The sequence below is a fragment of the Mugil cephalus genome, chromosome 13 (assembly GCF_022458985.1).
Source record: "Mugil cephalus isolate CIBA_MC_2020 chromosome 13, CIBA_Mcephalus_1.1, whole genome shotgun sequence".
Taxonomy (NCBI): domain Eukaryota; kingdom Metazoa; phylum Chordata; class Actinopteri; order Mugiliformes; family Mugilidae; genus Mugil; species Mugil cephalus.
In genome coordinates, this window is record NC_061782.1 from 16,591,759 (window position 1) to 16,611,054 (window position 19,296).

The 19,296-nt window shown below is 44.8% G+C and overlaps 2 protein-coding genes across 7 annotated transcripts; one reads left to right on the forward strand and one right to left on the reverse strand.

Annotated features, from left to right (window-relative positions):
* Positions 1-1,265: 1,265 nt before the first annotated feature.
* Positions 1,266-7,614, forward strand: dhx32b (DEAH (Asp-Glu-Ala-His) box polypeptide 32b). 3 transcript variants are annotated; one of them, XM_047602378.1, is made up of 11 exons: positions 1,266-1,724; positions 1,826-2,019; positions 2,563-2,938; positions 3,020-3,256; positions 4,039-4,132; positions 4,215-4,364; positions 5,152-5,343; positions 5,432-5,572; positions 5,696-5,886; positions 6,525-6,719; positions 7,240-7,372. In XM_047602378.1, the coding sequence occupies exons 1-10, from the start codon at positions 1,443-1,445 to the stop codon at positions 6,717-6,719; spliced, it is 2,052 nt and encodes a 683-aa protein (XP_047458334.1). In that variant the 5' UTR covers positions 1,266-1,442; the 3' UTR covers positions 7,240-7,372. The 3 variants fall into 3 exon arrangements, with proteins under 3 accessions (XP_047458334.1, XP_047458333.1, XP_047458335.1); XM_047602377.1 differs by having other exon boundaries at positions 1,275-1,724; positions 6,525-6,715; positions 7,240-7,614; XM_047602379.1 differs by lacking the exons at positions 1,266-1,724; positions 1,826-2,019 and adding an exon at positions 2,160-2,415 and having other exon boundaries at positions 6,525-6,715; positions 7,240-7,614.
* Positions 7,615-8,053: 439 nt separating this feature from the next.
* edrf1 (erythroid differentiation regulatory factor 1) lies at positions 8,054-18,992 on the reverse strand. 4 transcript variants are annotated; one of them, XM_047602371.1, is made up of 25 exons: positions 18,351-18,992; positions 17,066-17,274; positions 16,117-16,183; positions 15,905-16,030; positions 15,684-15,808; positions 15,428-15,572; positions 15,163-15,264; positions 14,955-15,076; positions 14,645-14,756; positions 13,946-14,093; positions 13,753-13,864; positions 13,473-13,584; positions 12,823-13,101; positions 12,624-12,695; positions 12,142-12,289; positions 11,821-12,012; positions 11,506-11,706; positions 11,134-11,352; positions 10,775-11,001; positions 10,533-10,691; positions 9,988-10,137; positions 9,659-9,812; positions 9,427-9,542; positions 9,164-9,336; positions 8,054-8,883 (listed from the first exon to the last, which is right to left on the reverse strand). In XM_047602371.1, exons 1-25 carry the CDS (start codon positions 18,447-18,449, stop codon positions 8,724-8,726), a joined length of 3,729 nt encoding a protein of 1,242 aa, XP_047458327.1. In that variant the 5' UTR covers positions 18,450-18,992; the 3' UTR covers positions 8,054-8,723. The 4 variants fall into 4 exon arrangements, with proteins under 4 accessions (XP_047458327.1, XP_047458326.1, XP_047458325.1 ...); XM_047602370.1 differs by having other exon boundaries at positions 11,821-12,015; XM_047602369.1 differs by having other exon boundaries at positions 12,811-13,101.
* Between the last annotated feature and the right edge of the window lie 304 nt (positions 18,993-19,296).

Genomic DNA, 19,296 nt, shown 5'->3' on the forward strand with positions numbered 1-19,296 from the left:
AGTGATGACGTTACAGTTATTCCAACTCCAAGGCTGCTGTTGAGCTGGTTTCATTACCTGACGCCAATTCGTTTCATCACAGTAAAGAAAAAAACCTAGAGGCTTTATAAACACACGTGTGTTATTGAGGGAAGTTATTCAGACTGTGAGGATGCATTTATGTACCCCGGTGGAAGTGGAATACAGCCAACATCAACACAACCGTAAGTTAAAATGTCTGACATGAGAACGGTTTATCAAGATCCCAGAGTTTTCAAATTCCTCCAAGACTTCAAGTGATCTGTTTCAAGGAAAAACATATTTCAAATGTTTAGTTTTTTACGCACACAGAGATGATTTAATGACAAACATCTGAAATTACACATGACAGCAGGGCCGTGATTGGAACATTATTAACTAAAACCTGGCTCAATTGTTTGTGATATGTGTTGACAGCGTTATTATTATAATCAAACTGATTCCCAAACATTTACAGCATTTTATTCTGACCAAATTAGTGAACATTTGGGATTTTTGGAAATATGTATCACACAAAGGGCTGAATTAATTTAATTTTCTTATCTGCTAACATTTTAAAGACAGTGGAAGCTGAAAGTGGAGCAGATATGTCACCTCCTGAAAGATCTTCATTTCCATGCGCAATTTTTTTTGTTGCTGAAATATTTATTTTTATGTGTTCGACAAGTACTGGTAAGATAACAGATTTCTAAATTGTTAAATTTCTACTCAGCTAATAAATAGACTCATCTTACACATTGTGCAGCCTTTAATCATTGTAAACAGCAGAACCAGTTTGAGTTTTACACCACTGGAGTGAGAACATTTGTGCAAAGTGAGGGTAAAGGGTAAGGGGCTAGGGAATGCACTATGTCAGTGAATGTCCTCACTTAGATACCCATACAAACACGAGTGTGTGTGTATGTATCTTTCTGAGAACCAGTTTAAGTTTTATACCATCAGATTGAGGACATTTGTGTAAAGTGAGGACATTTTGACCGGTCCTCACTTTTTTGGCCTCACTTTTTGGCTGTTTTGTAGGTTAAAACTTAGTTTTAGGGTAAAGGTTACAATTAGGTTATGGTTAGTGTTAGTGATAGGGTTAGAGTGTGGCATTTAGTTAAGATGGTCAGGGTTAGGGTAAGGGAGTAGGGAATGCATTATGCCAATGTGTGTCCTCACAAAGCTGGCCATGCAAGAATGTGTGTGTGTGTGTGTGTGTGTGTGTGTGTGTGTGTGTCAGCTGTTGATGACCACACTTTTGTGGGATTAGTGGCCACATGACAACACTGGGCTGGCCGCCTAGTGAGCCTTTCAGTTGGCTCCGCTCGCAGAGGCGGCGTGTGTGCTGCCCAACAGTTTACTGAGAGCTGGAGAGCTCCGAACTTCAATTGTGCGGGTCTTTAAATGAAGTCTGACCCAGGCAGGCGGCGATCTCACTAGTGATGGCGGAGGACGTTACCACTTTAATGGGAGAGGACTATTTTGAGGGTGACTCGCCCTGTTGTTCAGACACAGAAGCTTTGAGTCAAGGGGACAAAGACTACGATGACATCTTGGAGCTCAATCAGTTCGATGGGCTGCCTTATTCCTCCAGGTTCTACAAACTGCTCAAAGAAAGAAGGGAGCTGCCGGTGTGGAAAGCAAAGTGTGAATTTGTGGACACTTTGGCCAGAGGACAGTTTGTCGTTGTTAGAGGCTCTGCCAAAACTGGAAGGAGCTCTCAAGTGAGTACTAAATATTTGTAACAGGTCACAGGTCTTTTTCAACACTTAGAGGGGAGGCGGGTGTGATGTAAACGACTTATCTCGCTCCTATTTCGGAACAGATTCCACAGTGGTGTGCCGAGTTCTGCCTGTCGGACAAGTTCCAGCATGGCATGGTGGTGTGTACGCAGATCCACGCGCAGCAGGCCGTAGATCTCGCCCTGAGAGTGGCCGATGAGATGGACGTCAACATTGGCCACGAGGTCGGCTACAGCATCCCTTTGGAAACCTGCTGCACCAACGACACAGTCCTCAGGTGCGGTAAAGCAGCGCTACTTCAGACCCAGGAGTGTCCGCTTTTACCCTTTCCCTCTCCTTCCCGCGATAATGCATCGTCATGACACCCGCGGCTAAATCACCCCGCCCTTTCTCATTCTCAGGAGGGGAGCGAACAAAAGGCCCGTGGGGCTCTTTTCAGGGGCTCCTCCACAGCTGCCCGGCTCTCCGTCTACCCATATGTCACACTCCCTCATGTGTGTCCCTCATACGTTATCCGGGGAACAAAGAGACTCAGCACACTGTGGGGAGGGAGATAAGATAAACAGGCAGCCAATAATAGGAACAGAACCACTCCAAAGACTAATTATTACAGTAAATCTCACTAATGGGGATGAAGCTGAAGTGTGTGCCTTTCATTAAGATGCCCGCCGAGGTACGAGAATGAATCCTCTTAAATATACTGCTCCCACATTTTCAGGCTGCGTGCTCACTCTTGAGGCCACCTGAGATAGGCCATTCCTCTCCAGTGCTTCTTTGTATTTGCTTCCCCCCACTAATGCCGAACATCATTTGACCACAGATACTGCACGGATGACATGCTCCTGAGAGAAATGATGTCAGACCCTTTGCTCGAGCGCTACGGCGTGGTGGTGGTGGACCAGGCCCACCAGAGGACGGTGGCCACCGACGTGCTTCAAGGTCTGCTGAAGGACATCGCCCTGCAGAGGCCGGAGCTCCGCGTGGTCCTCCTCACGGCCGCCGGACCGAGCCCCGAGCAGCTGGCCCACTTCGCCGGGCCCGCGGTGCCGACGATCCACCTGGAAAGCCCCGGCGCGGGGGAGGTTGTGCACAGCAGCACGGGGGGCGGCTACTTCTGCTCCGCTCTCCGCCTCGTGCTGGAGATACATCACTCTGAAGAGGAGGGGGACGTGGTTGTGTTTCTGGTGACCAAGCAGGTAAGAATGAACAAATGCACGACTGTTAAAACAAGGAGCCTGAAAACAGTCTGACTTTCCTTTTCATTTCCTCTCTACCAGGAGATAGATTTGGCCCGTGAAATCCTGTGTCACGAGGGGCAAAGCTTACCCCCTGTTTTGGGTGAGCTGCTGCCCGTTGCCGTGCACCCCGGCCAGCCTGGGAATCTGCCCATCCTGGGTGAGGAGCAGACGGGCCGGGCCCGCAGAGTATTCCTCACGTCCAGCCCAAATGAAGACTTCTTCTGGGCTGTTAGGTCCATAAGCTTCATAATTGATGCCGGCCTTGAGAAAAGATATGTAAGTCTGTGCTCGTACGTGATCACATGCACTGATCAGGCATAACATTATGTCCTAACGTTGTGTAGGTCTTCCTTGCGCCTTCAAAACAGTTGTGACTCATCAGAGAATGGACATGGGCCTTCTGAGGGTGTCCTGTGGTTTCTGGAAACAGGATCTTGTTGGGGTCTTTGTATCCTATGGGTTGAGGGGAGGGGCCTCTGTGGATCATCCCACAGATACTTGATCAGTTTGGGATGCAGTGTATTTGGAGGCCAGGTCTTTTTGCTTGGGATGAAGTGTCATTGCTATGGAGTGGGGGTGCCTGGTCTAGGTGGGTGGTACAGGTCTAAGTAACATCTACATGAATGCCAGGTCAAACGTCTCCCAGCATTGTCACATGATGGTCAATGTTATCAAACTCTCCTGGCAGTGGTCGTAATGTTGTGGCTGATCGGCGCAAAGACCTGTTAGTCAGACATCCATGTGAATCGTGAAAGAAACAGTGAAATAAAAACTTTTTTTTCTTTACTCTTTCAATTTTCTGCTCTTGTTATCGGCATCACATTCTCTGTGTGAGGTTGAAAAGCAGTGATTCGGGGGATTATCCCGAAATTGCCTCCCAGAAGTCCTCTCGATAGTTTCTCAAAGCTTGTTTAATTCTTCCCGCAGTGAATGAAACTTTTACGCAGCTAAATCCGCCGAAAGAAAAGTTCTCGTGATGCAGAAAATCATCACGATGTTCTACTCTAATGCAAGTAGAATACACAATTAGGGTCAGACACATTGCTTTGCCATTGCAGGTGTACAACCCCAGGATCAGAACCAATTCAGTCATCATTCAGCCGATCAGCATCGGTCAGGCCGAGGGTCGCAAGCAGCTGGCAGGTCCGGCAGGTGAGGAGTTAGGCTGTTGGGTTGTTCAGTGTTGATTTGCAGCTTGCTGCTTGATCTGAAAAGAGTTTTTCTTATCCTGTAGGCAAATGTTTTCGCCTGTACCCGAAGGACAGGCAGCTTCCTGCTGAGACACGGCCTCGTATCGTGGAGTCTGACATCACCTCCACCGTGCTCTTCTTGAAGAGGATGGAGATCGCTGGACTGGGACACTGCGACTTCATCGACAGGCCAGGTGAGAGATGTTCTCTCTTTTATCTTTTTTTAATGCTCTTTGTGTGTGATTGAGCCCCTGATGTTCCCTAAACTACACGTCCTCGTTGATGATATTAAATATGGGCTCATTCAGTCCCTTCGCTTTTGTTTCAAACAGAAAGGATACTTTGTTTTATTTTTTTGTGGGGTTTTTTTTCTTCTTTTTATTGGGAGGCAGTGAGCCGTGCCTCAGCTGAAGTGACGGCTCCTGTTCTGCCAGCATCCTGCTGGAGCTGACCTGCTTCCATGTGCTTTTGTTTCCTCGGATTTATTCACCCCCACTAACGCAAACACACTGAGCCTCCCATTAACTGATTAGAGATGCTAGACTTGATGTGAGAGGGTAGGGGAGGTTGGACGATAACAGGCGGCATCTAAGTTTTAATTTCATTGTTTGTACTCGTTCTGTCTCTCTCTGCGTGTCCATGCGATGGTCATCAAAAATCTCATTTGTGTCATGACTTCTCATTTGGCATAGTGATACATGGCAGATGTTGATGAGGATTAAACAGTCCTAATCTGTCGTTGCCCATTCACTCTGAGCATTCACATCAGGCTGAAAGATACTGTGGGGGGGTTATCTCAGCGGGACACCACTTCAGATTACATCATAAAAACAGAAAAATAGTTACTTTAAATCCAAATGTATTTGTATGTAATTAATAAAACCCACCAGTTTAAATACGCAATAGTGATATTTGTATGGTTCTCTGCAGAATATGGCCAAAAAAAAAAAGGTTTATAATCCAAAAATCTCTCCAACCCAGATCCTGGAGGCCTAATGCAGGCTTTGGAGGAACTGGACTACCTTGCAGCTCTGGATAACGACGGCAACTTGTCCGAGATGGGCATCATCATGTCCGAGCTCCCGCTGGAGCCGCAGATGGCCAAGACCCTGCTCGCCTCCTGTGAGTTTGACTGCGTCAGCGAGGTGGTCATCGTTGCGGCTATGCTAACGGGTAAGACGCCACGAGTTTGGAACCAGTCAGAAGCAGAGTCAGAATATTTTATGTTTTGTGGATTTTTTTTTTTTTTTTTTTTTTTTAGCCCCGACCTGCTTCGTGGTTCCCTCTGTGGAGCTGAAGCCGGAGGCGACCCAGTGCCACATGAAGTTCCAGCATCCAGAGGGAGATCATTTCACCCTCATCAATATCTACAAAGCCTTTAAGCAGTGCCAGCAGGATGCACGTGAGTTCGGGGAGCATCACCTGCACGGAAACTGAAACCAGTAACGACTGTCTTCATATGGCAGCTCATTCTGCCTTCCTGTTTCCTGTGTCCTCCTCCTCCTCCTCCTCCTCCTGTGGTTAGGCTGTAACGTGGAGAAGTGGTGTCAGGACCTGTATCTGAACCACGCCGCTCTCCTGATGGCCGACGCTCTCCGCGCTGAGCTCACCGACACCCTGAAGAGGATCGAGCTGCCCATCTCGGTGCCCGCCTTCGGATCCCGAACCAACACCGTCAACATCAAGAGAGCTCTCCTGGCTGGCTTCTTCATGCAGGTCAGAAGAATCCAACTTCATTACACCTGCAACGCGCTGAATTTAACGTTTTATTTAACCTGGCAACTTTCACATCCAGCACGTCGACAGACTTTTCGCCTGCTTTCTTTTAAAATCATCGCTTCCCCTTCCTTCAGCTCATAATTTCAGCACTTCTCGATGCTGGCGCTAATATCTTTATCTTTGGACAACGCCAAAAGATATATATGTAATGTAGTTCAAACTGTTTTTCTGTGGTTACTCTTAAGCTTCAACTGATGTCATTTATACTCTTTTACTAGCAATATTTCCTTTCACGACTTGGACTTCGCCAGAGCCTTCTCGCTCAATTCATCAAATATTTCTGCTCCTTTTGAAGTCTGAACCGTTCTTTACTTCACCTAATGCTTTAAGGGGAGCATTCACACTTAAGTCAACACTTCAGTCAACATTTTTCCCCCCAGCTTTAGTTTCACCGGCCATTTCAGCTTCTTTCGGTATTTATTTAAAGAATTTAACCTTTTCTTCTTGCTTGTATTGGGTTCTTGCCTTCTTTTTTGATCTTCATTATCTTCTGTTGATGGCACAATCAAAAGCATGGTGCTTTTTGGCTTTTTGTATTTGTGGCTCTGACCAGTTCTGGCTCTGGTTTCCCTCAGGTGGCGCGGGACGTGGATGGATCAGGGAACTACTTCATTCTGACCCATAAGCACGTGGCACAGATCCACCCTTTGTCCGGCTACGGGCCCAAGAGCCCCAAGCTGGGCCTTCCGGACTGGGTCCTGTTCCACGAGCACACCTTCTCCGAGGACAACTGCCTCCGCACCGTAACCCACATAACACCGGAGGAGTAGGTCTCAGCTCGTTTTCTATTTGTACCAACGCATACAGGCAGACTGCGATATCTTGCTGCTTTAAAGGCAGCCAGTAGACCACCCTCTTATTTCCAAGAGGCTTAAAAGTAATCAGACAGACACATTCCTCTTCCCTTTTCAACCATATGAGCAGCTGACGTTCAGCGGAGGCCGGCGATGCGGCTTGTGGAGAGGAAGGTATTATAATCCTGCTCTGTAGTATCTGCTAGTTGGAGGAGGGATTACGGATTGCACAGATCTCCGGGAATGCGGCGCCGCAGCTTAATGGAGGAATAGAAAGCCGTGCAGCCTTTGTCACGCTCTCTTAAATTCCACACCCTGAAACGCGCGAATCCGTTCATTGCGGCTCAAAGTGACGCGAGGAGCCGGTGTACTGCAAGTCCTCCAACAAAAGCGGACGTCGCTCAAAATGAAATCCGAGGCCGAAAATTGAAACTGAGCTCGATTCGCGTTACCAGAGCTGATTTTTTTTTTTTGTCCTTTCTCTGTCGCCCGTTAGGTTCATCCAGATGGCGCCGCAGTACTTTTTCTTCAACTTACCGCCCAGCGAGAGCAAAGACATCCTCCGAAATATTTTGAACCACGAAGCGTCTCAGCGCAAGGAGGAGAACCAGAGTTCTCCGGAGGACCCTCAGACGTCCGACCGCTGTGCTATACAGTGACTGACTCACTGCTCCTAATGGTGGTGGTCATCATCCAGAAAGAACTATTGCACTATATTGTACAGAAGCACACTGGATTTTTTTTTTTTTTTTTTAGCAACCTTATCTTTCATCTGTATCTCACATTTTTATCAAAATATCATGTCCTGTATTTATCTTTGGATAGTTTTACAAAGTGTACTAATATATGAAAGAAAACCAGTTCCAATTCACTTCTTCTTCTTTTTTTTCTTTTTTTTTTTTAATTCTGCTCTAATGAGGTTTCCAGTATAAACTCACAATCTGAATGTTATAATGAGTCTGGGGCTTCTTACATTCAGTCCCACAGCGCAGCCTGATTAATGAGCCCCGGGGACAGTTTGGACACGCCTGCAGCTCCATCTGGTGTGGACACAGCTCTTTAACGGCGAGGTGACCCAGTTCACCGACGCCGCGCTGGAAACACCGTGTCCTCCTCTTTGGCGACCCCGACGTCAGGGGACCGCTGCCAGAAATCACGGGGTACCGTCTCGCATAATCCACTTCAAAACCTTCTAGCCTAATTTGAGAGAAACATTAGTATAGGATGTTTGATCACACTTTATATTCGTTATTTAAACCTCGTGAAAATTTAAGAATTTTACGAGAAAGAATAGGAACCACAACAGTGTATAAAATTTAAAAACCTTTTATTTCGTCTCACAGCAAACCATGCTGATATAAACTCACATTAATACATTACAGTTAAGGGCTGCACACAAAGTACAGCCTCCACAGTTTGCATTGAATGCTGTCGAACTATTGCACACCGTTGTTGTGTAAAGCAAATAACGCAGCTGCTCTCCTTTAATCCTTCAATCAAGGGTCAGTCTAATTTATTCACAGCATCGTTGGTATTATTGAATATCAAAAACACCAATTAATATCAATGACTAATTTATCACTTTTCAAGCTCCTATGTGTATAATTCACAGGAACATTTTCCATGACATTGCGTTTTTAGAAAGATTGCGGGTGGTTTTTGGTAGAACTGAAAACAAATCCTACACATAGGAGCTCTGTAGTTGACCAATGGTTACTTAATAAGAAAAAGAAACGTTCTCAATTTACAACTCTTGACAAAAAATGTACATTTCAAAACCTGTAATGCAAATGTTAGAAAAAGATGGGCTCGTTTTAAAGGCGCAGAAGGTGAATTATTAGGTGAAACTGTAATACAGAACAGGAGAGTGTAGCCTGAGCGTGTGCATCTTAATAACTGTGGCTTTGAGTCATTGTTTTGAAAAAGTCAAGTGTTCCCCAGAACGAAGCCAGGAAGTCAGAGTCTGGAGGATCCTCCTCGTTAAGGTTTTCCTGCTTCGTCGCTTCTCGTTTGAGGCGTCAGCTGCTCCAGCAGCTCCACGTAGAGCTCGACGCGGCTGAGAATAGGCGCGTTTTTCTCCGCACGCAGCAGCTTTGAGTATACATTCTTATAGGTTTTCAACAGCTCCTCGTCCTTATTGCTGTAATAAACAAAAATGATGTGGTCAGGACATAAACAAATGAGCAGAAATGGATTCAGGTTGAAAACACTGCCAGATGATTCTCTCAACAAGAACAACATCATCTGCACATACTCGAGTAAACTGAGTTATGAACTGAGCAGGGAGCTCTCTGAGCAGATGTAGATAAAAAAAAATTAGATGAATTTGAATTAACAACAGAAATCGTGGGATTAAATATTTTATCTACAGACAGCTCAGGTGTCGATAGATCTAAACAGAGCTTAAGACTGTTGCTCACCTTGGTTTGCGTTTAATTGTTGTCATCAGCTTGATCACCTGCAGCAGCAGGAAGGAGAAACTCGGCTCAAACACGCCTATTAACTTCATCACTTCCTCGAGGTTCAGTCCCGATGTGGGGCCACTGGAAACGTCAGGAGACTCCGCCGATTCGGCCGCATCCGATTCACTCAACTAGACGACAGGAAGCAAAAGGAAAAGACGTGGTTGGCGACACGGTGACTGGACGAGGCTCTGCAGAGACGAATGAGCATGGGAACGTACCTCTGTCTGCTCCTGCAGCAGCTCTTTGTGAATCATCTGGAAAGCGAAGCGAGTTTCTGTCATGATCTCTATTGCTCCGGTCAGGCTCTTCAGCTTAGCCGCGCTGCTGCTCTGACCTGTTAGACACAATGTGAAACAATACAGTAAGAGGCTTTGCAAAGAAACATTTCTGGGTTCCCTAATTCCACTCTCCTCTTACAACAAAACCAAACAGGGCCGAGCTGTTGCTCACCTGCCATGGTGAACTCGGCGAAGGCCACTCTCTCCAGCAGAGTGCGGAGCAGCTCGCAGGGTGCATCTTTGAGGCTGAGGAATAAGCCCACGGCCTTGCTGTAGTGGAGCTCTGCCAGGCTCCGGTGCTGCTTCCTCAAGTGTTCATCTCCCACCTGTCACACAATTACAGCAAAAAACACCCATCAGTGCGTTATACTGCTGTAGGTTACAAATACAGACATGTAAAATCTATTCAGAGTCAGTCCGTTTTTCCTTTTTCTTTAGTGCACAAAGAGTTTGAGACTGAGAAGATTTTTTATATTATTGTTTTTTTTTTTTCCATTTTACCTGGTTGCGAAAGCAGCTGTGGTACATAGAGGCCAGGCGGTGGTGGATGGTGGCTGCTCTGTACTGGTAGAGCGGCTGTCGAGCCGATTCAGTCTGCAAGTCGCAGTACTTCAGGGACTTCATCATCGCCTCGGTCACCTCCCGCTCAATCTGGGAAGAAACAAACAGGGGATGAATAATTTCAAATTTAGACACACGCCTAGAGGTTACTGAAGCCGAACAACAGACGAAATCAGCCTTAACATTAAAACCACCAACCAGTGGAGTGAATAACACTGATGATCTCATTATGATGTAATGCTCATCTGGGAGATCTGGCTCCTGGTATTTATGTGGATGTTACATTGTGTGTTGCTTGCGGCCTAATATTTCCCACCCACTGACAGGCGCCATGACAACGACATAATCAGGGTTACTCACCTGACCAGGGATTATGACCAGGTGGCCATTATGTTATGGCTCATCAGTGTATAATAATTGGAAAAAATGGAGGACTTTCACTTTGATTTACACTATTTGTTCACTATCTTATGTAACAAACCCACCTGCTCCTGCGCCTTCCTGGACAGTGGGGCGTAGTCCTGCAGGAGCGTAGCCAGGGTGAAATAGGTGGTGGACAACTCCCAGTTCACACTGTCCCACACTGCTGGGTGGCTCTCTCTGCCCGCCAGTGACTTCATAGCCCGCAAGTAGTAATCAATTGCCTGGGGTAAATAAAAACAAAAGTATTAACAGTACGCTGCAGACGGACTCGATGCAGAATTTAAGACTTAAAATATGTGGTCACCTTGTTGTAGTAAAGAGCCTCTTCGGGCGAGAACTCCCCTCTGCTCTGGTCCCCAGCGATGGCGCAGTGGGCCTGAGCACAGATTCTCATCAGCCTGCCGGTATTACACAGCAGTAAGGCCGTGTTGGTGCTGTCCCCGATGGCTTCAAAGTCTTTCATTCCTTTCTCGAAGAAGGCGAAACTCTTTTTCCACATTTCCTGCTCTGCTACAGACACGGACTTCTTCACTGGAAGGGAAAAGTAGAGGCTAATGTTATTAATTGTTACTCCATATTTTTTTTTTTTTTACAAAGATATTGTTTTTGACATTCTTCTGTGTAAGGAAGAAATTCCACGCCATGGACAGTGTCAAAGCTCACCCTCTTTCTCCGTCTGCATGGCAGCGGCTTGGTTCATGTAGTAGACTCCCATCTCGTTGCGGATGTTTCCCAGCCTCTTCAGAACCGGAGCCAGCTGGTCCGACGTGTGGTCTTTCAAAGGTTCGGAGACGAGCAGCTCGTACGCCGCCTCGTAGCACTTACTGCTGACAAACAGCTGGTACTCGGGGTCCATGGCGAGGTCGGTCGCCATGTTGAAAGCTAGCAAGCGGACAGCGGAAAAATGACTACGATCAATAATTGAAAAACAACCAGAAAAGGCAGTAGATTTTAGGACATTCTGGAGTAAAGCGTGCACTTTTAATATTTAAGATGTTGGTGGAGCTGAAAAAGACGTTTTGTGTTTTCACAGACCTTGGCAGCTGCTCTCTCTGTGCAGGCTGTGCAGGATCTCCTGGTCCTCTTTGGTCTGGTAGCTGTACTCCTCCAGGTAAGCTGCTCTGTTGTTGGCATTCTGGGCCAACATCAACTGGATGTCCCCACACAGAGACAGGCACTGGCTGTGAAACTGCAGCACTTGTGGGTGCAGCGTGCTGCTCACCGAACAGTAGGCGTCTGGAGGAAACAGCCGAAATGGAGAAATGTAATGTAACTACCTTACTATGAATTATAAAGTGCACAATAGAATCCTATTTAAAAAGCACGGGAATCTTTGTTAAATAAACTCACCATAACACTGCAGGGAAAGCTTGATGTAGCGTAAAGCTCGGCCGTACTTGAGCAGGTTGGTGGCTGCGTCAGACAGGACGTAGTAGGCCTTAGAGGCTTTCAGGAAGAGCTGCAGCTTCATGCGATGCTGCCAGGAGCCCGGGATCATCCCTGAGCGCGTCTGGTGCTTCTGGTCCGCCTGCAAGGGCTCCGCTGCTTGTGTGCACACACGTAGCAAAACCGGGAACAATTTGAACCTCAGAGTAACATGGGAAGTTTGTTTACTTCCAGATTTCCGGGATCACTTTTACATCGGTTGTCAAATAAAGAGTGTAGGCTGACCTCTTTCGAGCAGGAGAGAGATGCCCTTCTCAGCAGCACACGCTCCGTTAGCGCTTCTGTCCTCATACTTAAGAGGAATGGGTGTGTTGGGGTCCGCGGCTGGGAGGTCACTCTCCTTCTTGATGCTGCCGTCCACTGCCTTCAACCCCTGTTCATCGCATATGAGTCATTTAGTAAAAGAGTACTCCAGGGCAATATTTTTTATGACATTCACGTAACTTTTCAATACTAGGCAGCTGGTTAAAACTCATCCATCAACAGTTATCTGAAACATTGATGTGTATATTGCTAGTAACTAGTGGCGTCGTACTGGAGACGTCTGACAAGCTTGTTTCTCTTCAACAGCACAGCCAAAGATTTTTTTCTTCCCTTCCAAGAGCTGACTCTGATATGTAAACTAGTCGATGCTTCTTTTTGAGTTTGACAAACTTGGCAAGGCACATGACATCTTAGCATAGCATGTGAAATAAACAGTAACTTGCCTTTAGGACGTAGCTCAGGACGTGTCTGCATCGCTCCTCTTTGTCTTGAGAAACAGGGAACGCACCACTTGGCTGCAGAAGTTAAAAAAGGAACGATTATCTTAACTTGCATCTACATACAACACATTTATCTGCTTGCTCCTATTTGTCGCTCTCATTCTCATTTTGCAGGCGGAGGCGGGAGGACCTTTTGACTCACTCTGATCTGGTGAGTGGATTTGTATTTCTCCGGGACCGACAGCTCTCCCACGGAGCGGATCACAGCCACCGCTTTACTGTCATCCTGCGGACTGGAGCAGTTACCGAAGGAGCCGTTATCGTCGCTGTCCTCCGTCAGGTCCTCCTCTTCTTCCTCCCTGTCTTCGTCGCTGTAGCTGTCCTCCGAGCCGCCGGCCCGCAGCGACTCCCCTCCGTCTTCTTCGGGAGGCTCGTCGAGCTGGAACAGCTCTGACAGCATGTAGTGGGCTGAGGCGATGATCTGAACCGACAGGAGATAGAAGAGATCAGGACGGGAGTCGACTTCTATTCAGAGTCGGAGTTACAGTATGACACTCTCAGATTCAGTCAAGTGGATCCACCTTGTACTTTCTCCACTGTATAAATATAGATAAATATATATATACATTAATATAATTTGAATTTCCCCAATGGGGATCAATAAAGTATTGTCTTATATTATCCTATCTTAACAACCTAAACCTAGATTTTTACTTAAAGGAGGGTTTCTTGGTAAGTGTTGTTTTTGTATCATTTTACTTGGCAGCTCATCCATTAACTGTAGTCTGAAGGTTTAATTCGAACCTATTATTCTGACTCTGAAAGGAGTGAAGTTGTTGAGTCGACACGTACCTGAGGATGCCTCTCCTGATCCAGAAGCTTGACGCAGTTTAAGAGCAGGGTCCTGATTGTGCCATAGTGCTTTCGGTTTTGCCTCGCTTTCAGCATCAAGTTGCTGGCCACTCTGTCGCAAAACACAAATACAGACAATTTTTCTTTCTTCTTTTTCTGCACAATTCCTCCTTCGCGAGAAACGACATAACACTCTGTTTAAAAACCTGATGACTGTTGTTATTTGCAAAAACATCTCCAAAACACTCATCTGTATTGGGAGGCGTTCCCATGCACTTACTTGTACAGCAACACAGCCACGGGAAGAGTGAAGGGATTCTGACATTTGTCTTCCTCTGCCTCCTCACACAGAGTGGTGAGATCGTAAAGCTTCACGATGTCACTCCCGCTGGCTGTGGATTCAAAACATGCCATTAGACAATATTGAGAGAGACAAGCGCAGAGCGCTTCCAAAGAAACGTCCGTTTTCCGACCTTTGAAAAGCCAGTAGGTGTGACCCTCTTTGGTGCAGTTGGACTTGAGGAAGGAGAGGATGTTCTGGGCGATGTCTTTCACCACTCTGGTGGAGAAAGTTGACTTCTCGAGATGAGGGATGTCTTCTGTTTTTATCATCTCGTATTTCTGCGGGGAGAACCGTAACGGCAAAAAGGATGAGAAAATTTATCTTTTCTAGTAATTTGTCCCTTTTAATGTCATCAATTCGCTATTTTATTCAGAAAGGGTATATAATATCGAGTACATATGTAGCTGTTGGGGAGGTGTTCAAGTGAATGTTGCCATTTCTCAAGTCAACGCATAATATGTTATTATTTGACACCTTATGAGTCTACTAGCTCGTGTTAGCTATTAGCAAGCTCTAAGTTAGCCTAATAGCAACTCTTTATGTATTTCCTCATCAATATACAATATATGCAGAGCGGTGCTCCAGGAGTATCTACTCCATGTGGTGCACCTGAGCTGTAAGTGCATAACTTCTATTATGTATTGTTATTGTGTATAATTAACTGGTATGGTATGCATGATTTTAACTCAAACTAAAACTACTTACTGCCATTAGAAACGGCCACAGCACAAATTATAGCTCATGTTCTATTATGAAGATTGACTATGGCAACCATCTGACATATGAAAAGACACCATTCAATGCTGGACAATAGCGAACTATAATTTACCTGAACAATGCCGTTGACGTGAAAGCACATGACAAGTTCTGGGACATTGCACATCAGATTGTCGAGCCAGTAATCTATACCTGTCAAAATGTTGATTGGTTTATTGTTGTCCCTGAAAAACACAGAGGGAAAGTTAGATGTTAACAATTTGATTTAGCAGAAATGACTCTGATGAGGATGCAGAATCCAGAATTACACTTCTTCACTTCCTGAGGAGAGTAGAAGTAAATCAAAAGTTTGACACACTCTATGTCAACTTGTTACTTTCTATTCCATTAAGTTGTATTATCAAAGAGAGACAGACACCAACCTGAGTCTCAAACTGACGGCAGGATAGCGTCCACCGCCAAAGATAGGCATGTTGGACCCGACCAGCATGTGGATGTCCTCAAACGTCCACATGATGTTTCGCACAAAGTCATTTCTTAAACCCTGTCAAGAGTGACATCAGGGTATGTAACAGTCTGTTGAAGTCGAGCATTAGCTGCCAGTTAAGGAAAGTCAAAAGGTTGCGTTACCTGACTGTTCTCCCCTTCGTTAAAGAGAGTAGGGAGGTTCTGCTCTTTAGGGACAGACGTCACCTGGCCCAGCGCAAACTTGCTGTCCACAGGAACATTTTCCTGCAGATTTCACAACATCAGTGTTTTATTTTTATGACAAAAGGCTGTGACAAAATATGACCCCCTGCCATTACCAAAAATCTAAAAAATGCTGCCTTAATTCCTTCTAAAATACGTTTGTCCTCCTGGAGATAAGTCAATAACTGTCCAATAGCTTTGCTACCTCTTTGGGAGCATCTGATTCTTCTGCATCAGATGGGCTGGTGAAGGTCGTCGGCCACGAGGAGCTGAACTCCTCGGCTTGATTTTCCTCCTCCCTCTCGTTCAGGTTGTCTGCTACAGGCTCTGCTGCCCCATCACCGTTTATACTGCAGGAAACACAGAAGTTACGATTGTCGTTAAGACTGAAATCACAGCATCATCAAATTAACTAATATAAAACTTCCACGCTAAAAACAATCACTTGAGCTTGTACTCACCTGTAGTAGAGGAACTTTGACAGGATTGCTTTCTGATACCAGTGCTCTTTGCTCTTCTTTTTCCTCTGCCATTTCTGGTCTATTAACCGCTGGTAAAACTCCTTCAGCCACGTCCAATCTCCCGTCTATAACAGATAGAACACAATCACTTAAATCACATGCTTTTAAGTTATTATCACATAGATAAAAAAAATAATTAATTGAGCATCATCATGAATCACCTGTGAGGATCTCATAAAGAGCTCCTGAATGTCCAGCTCATCCAAAAGCAATGTCCTCCCCACGCGGTGAACGGCCATGCTAACGTGGGACTTGCTGTAGGGAATCTTCAAAAGCTTCTTGATGTTCTAAAGGCGACAGAAAGCAATGATAACACCCACTGCGTGTTGCATGTTTCAGACTTACAGACTAAAACAGATTTGCAACAACTGACCTCTGAGTCCGACACCACGTCAACATCATCCCCGATGCAGTCGATGAAGTCATAGGCCATCCCGAAACTGCAAAAATACAAAGGATATGAAAACAGAGTAGGGGCAGACTTCTGCTGATTAATCTGTGTACATAATTCAACCACTGATAGCCCCAATTTAAATCCAGCTAATTGAAGATCATTAGCTATTTAATATATTCAGTGAGAGGCAATCTGGCTACCGGTGGTTTCAACCATAGTTTTGTAGCATCAGTGAAAACAGGCAGATTGCATGGAGTCCATTACACACTGTGCCAAATATGGATAGCCCAGTGAGCACTAATCAGTCTTCATGAGTGCATTCAGAGGCCATCTGTCCAGCAGGTTTCTGCAATTAAGCAGCACATAGAGCATGATGCTTGCTCATACAAACTCTAATACAATATTATCCCAGCTAGTGTCAAATTATTCTATATATCACTAATTACCGACTGGAGATTATGTTTCAAACTATACCAATACTAAATATAAGTGATTCTTGTGTGTTAGTTTAGACTTATTCATATAAGTTTATGCAATACTACTTGCAGTGAAGCTAATTTATATCAAAGCACATCAGACTGTAGGAAAGAGTAAAAACACGGATGAAAAGTGCGAACAAACTAAAGGTTAATCCAACCACACCTTAACTAGATATAATGGATCATGGTTGATAGTACAGTGTGTATTTAAATCCAACAATGTTGTCCTGTAAACTAGCAAATCTGCATTTCCAGTTTACAGGTTCAATCTCTGCAAAGTGTATTTAAGTAGTCAATACGTCCGATACAAATACTGCAAGCCAAGCATAAATCATCTGGTATCATTCCATCAGACTGGACAAGAGCATGATTGTAAATCTTCTGATGGAGACCAACATCGGCCGTTTCATAGTCGACAGTTTTGGTAATTAACATAAACAGTGTTATACCTTGAAAAGGGTTTGCTCTTGCTGCTGGACCCTAGTACAGTGGTGCCGGCGCTGCCCAGCTGAGGGTTTTCTCTCAGCCAGTTGGCAGGCGGCAGCTTCAGGTCCGTCTTCTCCTGCAGGAGGGCATAGCTGGTGGGAGGTGGGGCGGCAGAGTACTTGACCACGGCACAACTCTTTATTTCACTTTCACCTGAACATATTGCAGAGTCCTACGATATCAAAAGATAAAGAATAATTTTTAGTGATGTAACAACGACCTGATCAGCAGTCATGAGGGCCTGCACCAATGGACTCAAGCACAGATTCAACCCACAAGTGTGAAAAGGCTGCTGAAGTCTGAAATACCGCAATATATTTATATTGTACATGACGCAGAGATTGAATTGATGTATATTTATCAGAATGAGAATACTTTATTAATCCTTTAAGGAAATGGTTTTGTTGCTGTTGCTCCCATAAAGTTACAGCTTCAAGGAGACAGAGTCAGATACAAATAGGATATAAGCTGAGAAGTGCAGAAGTGATCACAGAACAACAGAGAAGAAAGTCTGAAGTGTTATGAGTTATGAGAAGGGGTGGGTAATGGCATGGACTTCACGATATGATATGTATCACGATACTTGAGTCACGATACTTGAGTCACGGTACTTGAGTCACGATACGATACATTATTGCGATAGTATGATATTGTGATACACTGCAATATTCTACATAGTTCACTCAGAAATTTTAAATACAGCTTAAAATACAAGTTGTATATATGTACATCAGAAGACATTCAAAATCGATATTGTGTCGGAAGAAAAGGTATCACAACATATTGCCACAGCATATTTTTTTCCCACTCTTAGCTAAGAGTGACAAACACTCAGTGGGAGAAGTTATAAAGTTTGATGTCCACAGGCAGGATGTGGCGTTCTGTGGTGAATTTAGGTAGAAAGAGTCTGTTACTAAAAGTAATGTTTGTACTAGCCAGCGTATTGTGGAGTGGGTGGGAGGAGTTGTCCAGGATGACAATGTTCAAAGAGTCCAGCTCCCCACCTACAACATCATGGGCACTGGGGATCAGTTTATTAACTTTACAAACAACCGATGTTGTGAAGCTGTTACTACTACTGACAATTAAAGTATCATTCCATCTTCTTCATCATCTAAATGTGTAAGAAGTTTAAGAGTAATGGTGACAGTTACAACTCATTTACCGGTTTTATCAATAGTAATTAAACCATGTCATGCACCCTCGCGTAATATAATAATTCCCCCTTTGGACAGTCCTGTTACTTACATGTTTGCTGTTGTCTCCTGTGCAGCTGGGACCACTGACTTCATCCTTTGCATTATCCAAGGGGACTCCTGGCTCTCTGTACCCAGCTGATGCACTCATACTGGACACAAGACCGACGGTTTGCTAACTACTAGATGACATCTCCAGGGCTCGGACAACCCATTATCAAACTATACCTTAACCCAGTAACGAGCGAGATAAGTCATTATGATGACAAATAAAAAGCTATTTCTAGACAAGGTGGTAGCTTGACGAGCTAGCTGCTCGAAAGAGCAACGCTGACTCGTGGAAAGTGTAGTTATACAACACGGTTATTAAATTAAACCTGAACGAGATTAAAACGATAGGCTGTTGTCGTGTTAACCATAGTAGTGGTAATTAGTCGTAGTTAAACAAGCCTGCAGCTTCTTCTCTGTCCATCCAGCTACTGTTTACAGCACGAACGTCACGTTTGAGCGAGCAGACAGCCAACAACAACTTCCGGTTACACGATAAGAAGAAGAACCCCAAAAGTCGTTTTGTTTTTATTCCGAAGATGGAAACGTCTCCGTATTTAGGAAGACATGCAAACAACATCACTTAAGAGTTTGCAATGTAGAATATTAGCGTTGTCGAGTTACTACTTCCGCTAAAACCACGACTTATGTTGACAGAGGTGTGACCCGGAAGTACTCCACAGAAAAGTTGAGCACATTCTAGTTACTTCTATGAGCTTTTATTCTGAAATTTTTTGACTCGCTGGCTGTAGCATTCAAGTTATTTACCTAAGTGTTAGCTATGAACGTATTTATTAGTCCAACTGTGTCCGTAGCCTATTATATTGTTCTGTTTTGTTTCTTAAATGTTAAAGTAATCACATTGAATCACACACAAATTGCATCAGCAACAGATAAAGAGTACAAATAATCACAAGTTGCAAAAAAGGTTAAGACATATGCTATTTTAT